This window comes from Diabrotica virgifera, chromosome 2, assembly GCF_917563875.1.
Source record: "Diabrotica virgifera virgifera chromosome 2, PGI_DIABVI_V3a".
Taxonomy (NCBI): Eukaryota; Metazoa; Arthropoda; class Insecta; order Coleoptera; family Chrysomelidae; genus Diabrotica; species Diabrotica virgifera.
Genome location: NC_065444.1, coordinates 14,395,139 through 14,409,160, shown reverse-complemented (window position 1 = coordinate 14,409,160; position 14,022 = coordinate 14,395,139). Strand labels below are relative to the sequence as shown.

Below are 14,022 nucleotides of genomic sequence, written 5' to 3'. Positions count from 1 at the left end.
AAAAATATTAGCCGGCAAGTTTTTAATCATTTGAACCACACTCTAAGAATGAGGAGTATGTTTTTCTAGGTAACAACTATAAAAATTAAGTATTTGTAGTGGGTTTTTACTTCTTTTATATTTTATAAACGGTTAAAGTTAAAAATTATGATTGTATTTTACGCCTATATCTATATAAAAATAAGAATAAGAATTGAGAAAACGAATCTTTAATTTCTATAACAAAAGTAAAATATTTAAAACTTTAAAAACTACTATTTCAAAAATACAAAATGAAGGACAAAATGAAATACCTAGGTATTTAGCAGTCTGGATTATGGAAGATCTAAACTCGAAATCAGAAATTGATCAAGAATAAAGTAATTTTAAAGATCACGAACTTCCATCAAGTTCATAGAGAACTTTTGATCACGATTAAAAGGAGAAAAACAGCATATTTTGAGCACATACTTAAAATTGATAAGTATGAGTTGTTACAGCTAATTATGAAGGGTAAAATCGAAGTAAAAAGGGGTCCTGGTAGGCGACAAATATTCTGTCTGAAAAACATTCGCGACTGGACCGGGTTAAACACAGAGACGCTTTTAAGAAAAGCAGAAAATAGAGACGAATTTGCAATGGTTATAGCCAACCTTCATTAGTGGAGTTCGTACTAGAAGAATTTCAAACGAAACATTTCGTTAGATTCACTGGGCTTTAACCGTTTTCTTAGTTATTAACGTAGCTATTTTTATATCATTTAAAAAGTGTGGTAATAAATATCAAATTATCTTAACTAGTCTCCAGAAGTAGTTTATGGCATTGATTATTAACAATACTTACGCAAAGACTTCGAAGCCAGAACAACATTCGCGAACATGCATATAATTGAACATATAAAAAAACCTTGTCATATTGACTAGTGATCACTCGCACTGACTGACCCGATATACTCGTATGATTTTATGGTTATGGTACTACTTCACAGTCCGATGTTTGAAATCGAAATGAACTTGTACCACCTAAAGGATGAAAATATATTTATTGAACTGGTTTTGAATTATAAGTACGTTGAAGTTTTATTTGTTTATTACTTCTTTCCAGAGGCGTGCGGTCCATGGAAGCGGGGGAAGCGCCGCTTCCCTATACCTACTTCGATATAAGAAAATATATCTATTATTAATTAATACCTATTTAATAACAAAAATTTTTCCCTAATCTAAGTAATCTACATATTACCTAGGCATACGCATTGAAAAATATTAAAAATTAATCGCGTATGAACGAAATCAATATGCACACAATTCAACTACATATTCGGTCCACTCCTGACAGAAGCGCATCTCAAAATCGCCGCTTGTCAAGCAGTTGCCCGGTTTAAAAATTGGTCAAGGTTCAATGACCGCAACCCACTAGTCGCGCGAATTTTGGTACTCTGGAAGCGATCTTTCTAGCGCATCCTAGCGCCTTCTGACTGTTACTGCTGCAGCAGTGGTTAGGTACGTACATGTACATTCGCTTAAAGAATATGTATTTCGATTTAAAGTTTTTGCAGATATTTTTCCTTTTACTGATCTTTTATCTGACATTTTACAGATTAAGTCAAATGATATTGCATTTTGTATAAGACAAATTGATGACTTTATTAATAGGCTATTGATTATGTACTATAGAAAAGAACTACAACGTTAACGGGGTTTTATTATTTCATATGGTCAATGAAACTCTATATATGAAAAAACCGCGGAGTGCTACCATTTAAAGGGGTGCGTTTTTGAGAAATGGGTGAATTATTAGTCCCTGGGCACAGGTTACATTAGGGTGAGTTCTATGTACTTTTGGTACAAATACGTCTACATAAAAATTGTTCCTGGTTAAATTTCCTATCTAAATATAACTTTTTAAAGTCAAAGATACTTTTTTTTACAAAAATATATTCAAAAGAAAAAGCACAAAGAAACCCAAAAGACAGAAATTTTGTATTTTGTCCCATAACTTTTGTCCACGGGGACATAGTTATAGACATTTCTTCACAGAAAAAAAAATTACATATTCTCTCTTTAAAATGATGTTTGGTAGAGGTTATTAGGATTTACAGTTTTCGAAATATGATTTTTCAAAGTTCACCACTCACAGCAATTTTGGGCAATTTTCCATGTTATTTCGCAAATATTGTTCTGTAACTTTTTTCTACGCAACTTTAGGCATATGCAATGGTACATGTAAAAGGAATAGAATTCAATTACCTTTAAAAGGTTCTACTGTACATATAATGTTTACGACTTCTTTAAAAGAGTTTATCTTTTTCAAGATTTTATACTTTTAACGAGTTTTTATATTTTTTACGATTATTTTTTAAATTTCCCATTATAACTTTTTTTCTACATTTAGGTATATATTATATAATAAAAAAGAAAGCTTATTCTGTTCACTTTAAAATGGTGTATTATAAAAGATTCTAGGATTATTTTTAAATAAGATATGCTTTTTCAAAATGTAATAAGTATGTACTTGCAACGATTTTTGATTTTAGGATTATTTTTTAAATTTCTCATTATAATTTTTTATGTGATTGTGTGTTATGATTGAATCTTATTTTTTATAGGTAATACTTTGGAGCAACTTGACTCGGCCGAGCAGACTTCAAAATATGTATTAATTCCAATATTTACTGTCAAAGCTCCTGCACCACAAGTTTTGCTTGAAAAAATAGCATGTAAATGTATCAAAGGATGTACAAAAAACTGTGGTTGTAGGAAGATAGGAATTAGTTGTTCGATATTCTGCAAAAGGTGCATGTGCATGGGTACTAATTGTGGGAACTGTAAGATAACTGAAGTGTCAGAGGAAGATATTGAAGCTAATGCTAACCAAGAGATGAACTTTGATTTGAAAATTTTTTAAATGTCAACGTTCAAATAATTTTAACTAAAGTGATGTTTTCTAAGACTAATGTTTATGTAATTTTTGTAAAAGAAATAATTTTAAATAATACAGGTAAAAAAATATCGTAATCACTCGGTTTCCATTATTTAAATACAGATGATACACCATTTTAAAGAAAAGATATAAAAAAAAAAGATATAAAAAATATATATAGTATATTCATTTACAAGAAAAAAAAGTTATAATGAGAAATTTCAAAAATAATTGTAAAAAATGTAAAAAATAATATTTTTTTATATTACGTATTGTATAATATACAATATAATATTATATTATATATATACTATATATAATATACTATTATATGATATATAATATATTATATAATAATATTATTTTATTTTTATATTATATTATAAAAAATCGTTAAAAGTATAAAAACTTGAAAAACCATAATCTCTTTAAAAAAAGTCGTAGAACGTTATACAGTAGACCATTTTAAAGGTAATTGATTTCTATTCCTATTACGTGTACCATTACATATACCTAAAGTTACATAGAAAAAAGTTACAGAACAATATTTGCGAAATAACAAGGAAAATTGCCCAAAATTGCTGTGAGTGGCGAACTTTGAAAAATCATATTTCGAAAACTATAAATCCTAATTACCTCTACTAAACAAAATTTTAAAGAAAAAATATGTAGATTTTTTTTCTGTAAAGCAATGTCTATACCTATATCCTCGTGGACAAAAGTTATGGGCCAAAAAACAAAATTTCTTTCTTTTGGGTTTCTTTGGGCTTTTTCTTTTAAATATATTTTTGTAAAAAAAAGTATCATTTACTTCAAAAAGTGATATTTAGATAGGAAATTTAACCAGGAACAATTTTTATGTAGGTATGTTTGTACCAAAAATGCATATAACTCGCCCTAATGTAACCTGTGCCCAGAGACTAATTCACCCATTTCTCAAAAACGCACCCCTTTAAATGGTAGCACTCCGCGGTTTTTTCATATATAGATGTCCATTGACCATATGAAATAATAAAACCCCGTTAACGTTGTAGTTCCTTTTAGCTATCTTATTTTGAACATAATCAATAGCCTATAATACGATAATTAAAAAACGAGAACAGTTTAAAAATATTTGGGATAAAAATGAAAATATGGGGTTTGAACATGAAAGAAAAATAATGAAGATTGATAATGTCGGCAACAGAGAGACCTTTTGATAATATTCTATAACAAATGAATTCTAACTTTCAAAATTTTAACGATTTAAAATTTGTAGAATTATATATAATCTTAATATTTCTAATTATAATTCATCAAAATTTCCCACAGAGGAATTTATTTCACTACGATTAAATAATGAAAATCTTTTGATATCCCAGCTTTGCATTCTCAGTTAAGTGTCGTTTATGAAACAACTGACATTAGTGATAAAGAAATACCCAGAAATCTGGGTTTAAACAAGTATAACTACTGGTTTAAACAAGTCACTGTGTGAAGTGATCAAGTTGTGTGAAGTAGTAGGTACAGTGGAACCCCGATAAGTCGGCCCCCGATAACCCGGAAGTCCGGCTAACCCGGACCGATTTTCATCAGATAAACATTTTGATTTTCAGTACATATTTTGTATTTTGACAATGACACCCGTTCTGGGCGTCGAAATGTTAATAAAATTATTTTTTCAATTTAATTGTGGCTTATTTCCCATCAAAATAGTTAATTATCAGATAAACATTTCAACAATAAAAATGTATGTATGTAATATAATATTTGAGAGATAATGTGTATTTGTGTATAGTACCCTCGGAGATCCGTGGAAAAAATTTACACCCAAAATAACAAAATTCAGTTTGGCAACACTGTGCGAATGTTGATACTAACATATCCTTTTTAAGATAAGCACAACGTTAATTTAGTCCAAACAAATTAATATATTTTTTTTGCCAACAAAAATGAGATTTTTCAACCAAATAATGTTTCAAATATGATGTGCAAAATAATTTTTAATTGGGTTCTGCTAATGGGCTTGCTTTTTTTGTCATTAAAATAAAAAAAAACTAAATTTTACTCATTAAATCAATGTTGTCCGGTTATCGTCTTAATTATTTTAACTGTACTAATATCCGTTGAGTAATTATGAATGATTATTAGGTCGTTAAAACATTTTATCTATAGCGGCTTCTGGAATATCTTAAAAATATCGAATTTCATTGATAAAATGCGCATATTCCACCGATCTTCGCTTCGACAATAATTTGAACTATAGATAGTAAAAATGACTCATGGGCACAAGCCGGCAGAAACAACAGGCACCTGTCTGTATTATTCCTTTATTTTTTATTTCAAACTGTGTTAGCATTGTTTAAGAAAGACTATTTAAAAAATTCTTTTTTAATCAAATAATCAATGGTCTTAGTTTTCACTGTTCTTAATACATAATAACAAAACATCCTTCGGATTGTGAGTATGAATACAGTATTGTGGTATTGTTCGCTTCGGTTTGCTTTGCTTAGGTTTGTGTTTGCGTGTTTTTAGTAATTAATATGTGTAGGTACTGTGCATATTTATATATATTTCATGTTATTTCAATTCTAACGGAGTTTATCTGTAAGTACTATACCGTATTTTATTAATTTTTACCATATTCTCCGGCTAACCCGGATTTTCGGTAACCCGGATCGGCCGCGGTCCCGATTAATCCGAGTTATCGAGGTTCCACTGTACCAGCTATCCCAGCCACAACTGCATAAGGCATTAAAAGTTTCAAATTAAGATTTTAAAAGAAATTCAACAAGCGAAATTTAGCCCTATTATCCATTGAAAAAGACTGCATTCAACAATTATCAGAAGTGATAGGAGAATAGACCTCAAGTATAAATAAGTGTCATATTGTTGAAAGTTGTGTGTTGTGGAAAATGCCTCGGAATATAATTTTTTTTTAATAGAACTCTTCTTTAGGAAACAAAGCCCGGCGCGAGGACTCAAGGCCCGAGCTAGCAATATAGATCAATGATAGGTCGCTAGTCACTAGAAATAGCGGGAATAGAGTGCCTCACGCATTGATCGGGGTAGTGACCTTGTAGTGTGTAAGTCCTTGTACCCAGGACGTCTCACATAAGCACTTTGCTGATAGAGAGCCCCTATAGCTCATCAGAGTGTTATCAGGTGGGAAGTGGCTCGACCCTCGACCCTTAAGAAAATATTTTTATATCCTTATTGAATCGCTTCCCCTTCCGAAGAAGTCACCGCACGCCACTGCTTCTTTCACAAGATAATTGTAAGTTCCATAATTTACCTGAAGGTTGTTGTGGGTTTGGATATCGCACCCTCAGTAAAATATAAGGGCTCAACTCAAAATTTGTATTAACTGTGATTTTAAGTGATAACGATACAAAATGAAATTCTCTACCGGTTACGCTGACAGAGAGAGAAAAAGAACATTAATGGTCCGGTAACTATATTTGTGCCTCTCTCTCACTCTACAATCCCACCTCTTGCTTTTACTACTAGAAGATAACAATCAGTAACGTGTCTTTCTATGACGAAATTCCAGGGGAGATTGTGTTTTAATAAATTTTGTATTATATAGAACAATTTTGAGTTGAGCCGTTATATCATGCAAAATGTGATAAATAATTGGGCCTAATTCATAATAGATCGCTATATTGCATAAACAGTGAAGGTATATTAATAATATAAGGAATCAAACTTTAACAGTTCCTTATTTCTGTTATGTTTTTTGTACTATATGGGACTAACTTGAAAGATTTTTTTCCATTACTTGTAATTAATGGAATTTTATATTATTATTTTTTGTCATTGCTATTTTATTCTACACTTATCAAATAACAAATATGCCAAATTGCACATTTATATCTTAAATAATAAGCATGTTATTTGAAAAAATAGCTGCAATGTAGGAAACCAAAAACTTTAAACGCGATTTCCCAAAAATCTACTTTTTTGAATTGTGCCTCTATATTACTAAGGGTGCGATATACGGGCCCGAAAAGATTGGTCATGAATTATACCACAGATTCTGGGGTCAAAAATATGTTGATTGAACTTAACTTACCTTAGTACAAATGTGCACATAAAAAAAGTTATAGCCCTTTGAAGTTACAAAATGAAAATCAATTTTTTCAATTTTTCGAAAACTATTAGAGATTTTTTATTGAAAATAGACATGTGGCATTCTTATGACAGGAACATCTTAACAAAAAATTATAATGAAATTTGTGCACCCCATAAAAGTTTTATGGGGGTTTTTGTTCCCTTAAACCCCCCAAACTTTTGTGTAAATTCTTATTACATTATTGTTAAAGTATTATTAGTTAAACACTCGAAAAGCCAGTTTTTATAGAGATATTTTGAATATTTGTCAAATCCACCACCTATTTGTATATGGTTAAGTACGATTATAGAGACCTGGTAATAATATGAAAAATCTCTAATTTACATTTTTATAATATGAAAATATACTAATAGGCAAAAAAGTTTTAAAAACACTGTGTTTAACTAGTGGTACCACAATAAAAGTTTAATTAGAACGTACACAAACATTTGGGGGGTTTAAAGGAACGAAACCCCCATACAATTTTTATGTAAACATATTAAAAAAGAAGCCGTATCTCTATAAAAACTGGGTTATCTAGAAAAGACTAAGACGTAAAAAATTTTAAAAATACAGTGTGTCTAACTATTGGTACCATAATAATAATTTAATTGGAACGTACACAAAAGTTTGGGAGGGGTTTAAGGGAACAAATCCCCATAAAATTTTTATGGGGTACACAAATTTCACTATAATTTTTTGTTAAGATGTTCCACCCATAAGAATGCCATATGCATATTTTCAATAATAGATCTCTAATAGCTTTCGAAATATTGGAAAACATTGATTTTCATTTTGTAATTTTAAAGAGCTATAACTCTTTTTATGTGCACATTTGTACTAAGGTAAGTTAAGTTCAGTCAACATATTTTTGGCACCAGAATCTATGGTATCATTTATGAGCAATCTTTTCGGGACACCCTGTATAATATACACTCTCCAAAATAAGAAGGAAGAAGGTGTTTAGGTATGTCTCAGCAATGTTTTTAATGAAAACTAAGTTCAGTCAACATATTTTTGGCACCAGAATCTATGGTATCATTTATGAGCAATCTTTTCGGGACACCCTGTATAATATACACTCTCCAAAGTAATAAATGAAGAAGGTGTTTAGGTATGTGTCAGCAATGTTTTTAATGAAAACTAGAATTAAAAAATATGAAAAAAATATTTTTTTCTACAACCGTGTAAAAAATGCAATTTTTAGCACTGCATAGGAGCGTTAAAAATGCTACATAAAGCACTAGTGCTTTAAAATTTTTAAGGCACTGCAGGTAAAAGTGAATTGTCAAATTGTGAAACGTCAAAATATTTATATTTCATTTATTAACATTAATATTAATAGTACAACTTAAAAGGTTTTTTAAAAATTAATTTAAACTGTATTATTGCATTTTTAACACGTTTGTAGAAAAAACTATTAAAATTTGTTAGAATATACAACAATAAAAATAGATGTTATTCTATAGTTGTTATGATTTACGTATAGACAGTATAGACAGTTTTGATGTAATGTCAAGAAAAATATAAAAATGGAATGTCAGTCAAGTTCAAGTGAAAGTTTTTGTAGGTATTGTCCTGTAATTGAGAATGAATAAATTATAATTGTTGATATATAATTATAAGTTTGTATAAACTTTTACATGCGTGCCTTAAAATTGTAATTTTAACATTTATATCATAAATAACTATTAAGAAACGCTTTTCTTTAGTTACGAGTGACTAACATTAAACATATAAAAAAATCAACTAAAAAGCAAAAAATAAAATAAATTGAAAAAATCTAACACATTCGTCAAAGAAAAGCGTGGCGCGTCTTCATCGAATACACGGTTTTCGTATCACGCTTTTCTTTAACGAATGTGTTGATTTTTTTATAATATGTTTAATTTTAGTCACTCGTAACTAAAGAAATGCGTTTCTTAAATTTTTTTTTTCATATTGTTTTATTTTTTACTTTTTAGTCTTACACTTTTCAAACATTAAAATATATAGTCATGTTTATTAAAATATGTATAAAACATAATATGTTTTCATCATGAATTTATATCTTTTATTTTACAAACTACGATAAACACTTAACTACATTATTTTTATACGTTACAAAATAACCACGGCTTTATTCCAGATTACATTAAAACATAATAATTTATTTTAGTAAAGTAAAGGTTTTCCAAACTTAAAAAAAACTATGACCAATTTCTTTCAGATATTTTTTATTTTGATTTATCATACATCCAATAAATATTTAGTGTAAAATAAGTTACTTACTTTAGCAGCAAGAGACAAATACATTAGACCTTCAACACCCTGAAAAAACTTTTTATTGTTAACAGCAATATTTTGCTCAGAAGAATACCTACACCACCATATCCATCCTCTCTATTAATAAAACAAATTTACAAATTCGACCAACCCCGTTGCAATAATCATTATGTAATACTGGTTGCATAACAAATATATACAATGATTTCAGAATTAAAAAAAAAAAAACAGAATTATCTAACCAGTTTGTAAAAACAAACAATAAACAAATTTTATATTTTACTATAGTTTTCGATTATATTGCAATATTTTTGAATAATAATTAAAGTCCTGTAAATATTCTATTCAGGCAAATAATCTGGGTTACTAATAATTATGCAGCCAGTTATACATAATTTTTGTTTGACGTCTTAGGAGTAACTGGAGTAATGTCCAAACCTAAAAATAATTGAATGTGGTTCTGTACTATGAAAATAGAGAATATAGAAACACTTATAGAGAATATTTTGAGCATATACATTATATCTAATACCATTGTTTAACTACACAGTTAGTCAGTTATATTGTCACATTGTACGCATTGTCTAGTTATAAAATGCTAATACCTATTATTATGGTTTTGTACATATTATAAGAAACTATTTCAATTTCTATAACTTTAACTGTGGCGACTGAACAACAGATGACCCAAAGTAAAGAATGGCTTCCATTTTGCCAAAGAAATGTTTATTTAAATAGATCTTCTTCTTACGGTGCTATACGTTCCGAATGTTGGCGATCAGCATGGTTATTCTAACTTTGCTTGCTGCTAGTCGGAATAGTCTCGTTGTAGATGTATGGAACCCATTGAACCACTCTCTCAGGTATTGAATAGATATTCTTCTTCTTCCAAGATATTCATCTTCTCCCTGGTCCTCTATTTCGAAATACCTTGCCCTGAATAATGAGTTGCAACAAGCCATATCTTTGTTCATTCGTCATAATATGCCCAAGCCCAAGATATTCTAGTTTGCGCTCTTTGATAGAGTTAATAATCTTGCTCATTCTATCTCGTCCTTGCCCATTCTAGTTCTACGTAGAATCTCAATATTAGTCACACGATCCATTCATGTGACTAATTTCTTACCATTCTATGATGCCTACTTTATACTTTCTTGACGATGTTTCCTGTAGACAGCATGTAATTTAATTCCGTTTCAATGATTGAATTTTCATTTATCTATATATGCAGATATTTTTGTTTTTTTGAAATAAAAATAACATATTTTGTTTAATCTTTTGTATTTATTCTTAAAGTAATACTTATGATACTTAAAAACTTATGTACACCGAATATTACACAATTAATACTCCTTTTAGTTTTAGTCCACAAAGATATCGTCAAACGGTACTCTAAATATAGACTTTAAAACTGTTACTACAATACTACTGACTATTGACCTATTTGTTTCCTTTGAAATGTCATCTACTTCTTTAGAATTCTCGTTGAGTACGTTGTTAAAGCTATCCTCTAAAATAAAAATCATATTATTAGAAATATGTATTGTCTCTTTAGTAAGAATTTATAATAATTTGCGTTTAAGGTCATCGATGCACCATGCTATGATTTTCAGTCTTTTAAAAATCATCTACCTACATTCTAGATAAGGCAGAATCCGCTATAGGAAACTTTGGATTTTGTGAGTGAAATGAGAGAGGTAACAGGCTTCTTGACTTCTTACATCAGAAGAATTTCTTTGTGATGAACTCGAATCATTCTTCAGGATGAAGCCCAACGTAAGTGGACATGAAGGAGTCCGAAACAAAGAAGAAAAAATGAGATTGATTTCATAATATCAAATCGGAGAAATATAGTTCAGGATGTAACAGTATTGAATAAAAAAAAAATAAAATCAATGGAAAAATCCCAGTAGCTGGCTGTATACCATAGTTAAAAAAAACATACAGAAGTAAAAACTTCCTTTTGTATAATGGTATAAAAACTCTTTTATACTTTTAAATACTTTTTATACTTTTTTAAACTTAATAAAACTTTTTTATACCATTATACAAAGGAAGTTTTTACTTCAGTATTGAATAACTTTTCAACAGGGAGTAACCATAGATTAATTAGATCAAATCCACTTTTAACATTGAAGTGGAAAGAACAAAAATGGTCATCAAAACGAAGCTTGGCAGTACTCAGACAGAACATATCCATTGGAAGAAAAATGTCTACAAATTTAGAATTAAATAGGGGCAAATAATTGAGGATCTTGCGTTTCGCAGACGACACTACACTTCTAGCCTCTACTCCAGAAGAAATTACTGAATTATTAAAAAAACTCGAGGTAGAAAGTGCTAAATTTGGACTCATGGTTAACTACAACAAAACCAAAATCATGGTTATTGATCGCCAACAACAGTTTCCTGCGAGGATGCGAGGTAGTCTCATCTATGATATATATTGGAGCTCTAGTTAACAACACAGGCAGTTGTGAACCCGAAATTAGAAGACGCATTCAACTAGCAAGAGCAGCAATGAGTGAACTAAACGGGGTCTGGCGTGATCGTCACATTACTATGACAAACAAAAAGAGACTCGTTTCAACTCTGGTCTTTTCCATATTGTACTATGCATGCGAGACATGGGCAGTCAAAGAAACAGATAGACGACGTATAGACGCCTTTGAAATGTGGACATGGAGACGCCTGCTTCGAATTCCATGGACGGCTCGCCGTACAAATATCTCGGTTCTGGATGAAATTAAACCGGATCAGCGTCTCTCCAGTACCGTTTACTATAGAATTTTAAAGTTCTTTGGTCATATCCATCAAAGTGATCACAAAATGGAGCGGTTGGTGGTCCAAGAAAGGCCTCAGACTCAACGCCAACGCGGAAGATCTCCACAGCGATGGGCGGACATTACTACAAAGCTTCTCAACAAACAGTAGACTGAGGCAATACATGTAACTGATGACCACGACCAGTGGAGAAATATTATCAATCAAACTGTCCGAGCTGCTGAAGCCCAATTATGAACCACAACACATCCACTAAGATGTTAATGACTATGATGATGATGAATTGAGGATAGGGATCAAGTTATAAACACTATAGAGACTATTTATAGATAACCATATCTTCTTCTTCTTCAGGTGCCATCTCCGCTATGTAGGTTGGCAATCATCATAGCTATTTTAATTTTTGAGGCATTAGCTCTAAATAGTTGTTTTTGAGCTGCATCCAAACCATTCTCTCAGGTTCTTCAGCCATGAAATTTCTTACATTATGAGTCGCAGTATGCCATACTTCTCGCCCCGCATCACATGTCCGAGATATGTATCCAATCCAGCAATGTATAGAAACATTTTTACCGAATGTTACACAGACACCAACATAAGAAAGAAGACAAGGTTCTTCTTATTATTGATAATGCTCTAACTTACCCAGCATTAAAGTTTTAAACAAACTTTTCGATCAAGTAATATTCCTCCTACCAAATGTGACCGGTCTAATGCAACCAATGGACCAAGGTGTTATAGAAAAAATGAAAAAAATATAAAGAAAACATATGCTTTATGCAATTTAGATCCTAGCTAATACATGGGATACTCTTATTGAAACTAACTTTTAGAGAGCTGTATTAGTTACAAAAAATATATACAACACAATGAGAATCACGCCTAAATCCCAAAATCTAAATACTTCTATCGTTGGAACCAACTTTCTGGTGACAATCTAAATTCGGCTTTTTACTAAATATTTACAAAGCAAACGGACGATAAATAAAGCAGACAAAAGGGGCTCTGCAATATGAAGTCACCTCCAGTCAATTTATCTAGGTAAAATTCCATCGAATGTTGATTCCGTGTACTCACAATATGAGTAAATTAAGAGAAAATTAAAAACAGATTATATTTAACAAAGTAAGTTATCAATCGAAGTAGCACAGAAAACGAAAATAAATAACGTTCCCATACCACCATATTGACAACAGGTGGAATACTTTCTTTGGTTACACCTCCTGAGATTCTCAAAATTTATAAATCATACAGGATGCCGAGGAAATTAAGATGAGAGAATTTTAAATAATTCACAACTTATCTGCTCAGCGTGGTAAAACCTCCAACAAGAAAGATTCCTTAATACTCAAACAAAAGAGTAAATGAATTAAAAAGAGACGATATTTATTGTCGTTTTCTGTGCTACTTCGATTGATAGCTTACTTTGTTTTTCGGTAGATGGATCTAGTTCATCCGTGACATTTCTTTCTTTGCAATTCGGGAAGGCCCAAAGTATAATACCTGGGGAAATCGGAGAGAAGAGGATATGGGACTACTGACGAGGGGTAAAAGACCTCCGAAAGCGGTATAGACTCTTCTTGCACTCTCCGATTTAACCAGAGTATTATGCAGCTGCTGCACTTTCGTGTTGCAAAGAAATTGAAAATGTTTATACAGTTTACATTTAATTTTGTTTAAGATGCGACCATCATTCTCTCAGGTACGTTTTACCCTTTTGTGCTCTTCAGGGAGGCTTATGGTCGGCCTTTCGGTCTGCTCTGTATTAAAAAGAAAACAAACTTTCTCCCTAAGCAAAATTATACAAATTAATTTGCTTTCAGATGCTGTAGCAACATCTATTAATACAATGAGAAGGCCTAGAGCCGAAAATCTACAGACTTCTGTTATATCGTTGAGACCAACATTCTGGTGACAACCTAAAACCGTGCTTTCTACAATTTACGAAGCAAACGGACGATAAATAAAGCAGACAAAAAGAC

General features: G+C 30.9%; 2 protein-coding genes across 2 annotated transcripts in view; both read right to left on the bottom strand.

Moving 5' to 3' along the window:
* The window catches only part of LOC114345500 (uncharacterized), a 35,282-nt gene extending 34,273 nt beyond the window's left edge, over positions 1–1,009 (bottom strand). Inside the window, exon 1 of the mRNA XM_028296322.2 lies at positions 823–1,009. Coding sequence (XP_028152123.2) covers positions 823–859 — 37 coding nt within the window. The 5' untranslated portion in view covers positions 860–1,009. The remainder of the gene's footprint in view (positions 1–822) is intronic.
* A 9,511-nt stretch (positions 1,010–10,520) lies between these two features.
* The window catches only part of LOC114345489 (protein takeout-like), a 28,170-nt gene continuing 24,668 nt past the window's right edge, over positions 10,521–14,022 (bottom strand). Inside the window, exon 6 of the mRNA XM_028296309.2 lies at positions 10,521–10,766. Within this exon, the coding sequence (XP_028152110.1) occupies positions 10,618–10,766 (149 nt within the window). The 3' untranslated portion in view covers positions 10,521–10,617. The remainder of the gene's footprint in view (positions 10,767–14,022) is intronic.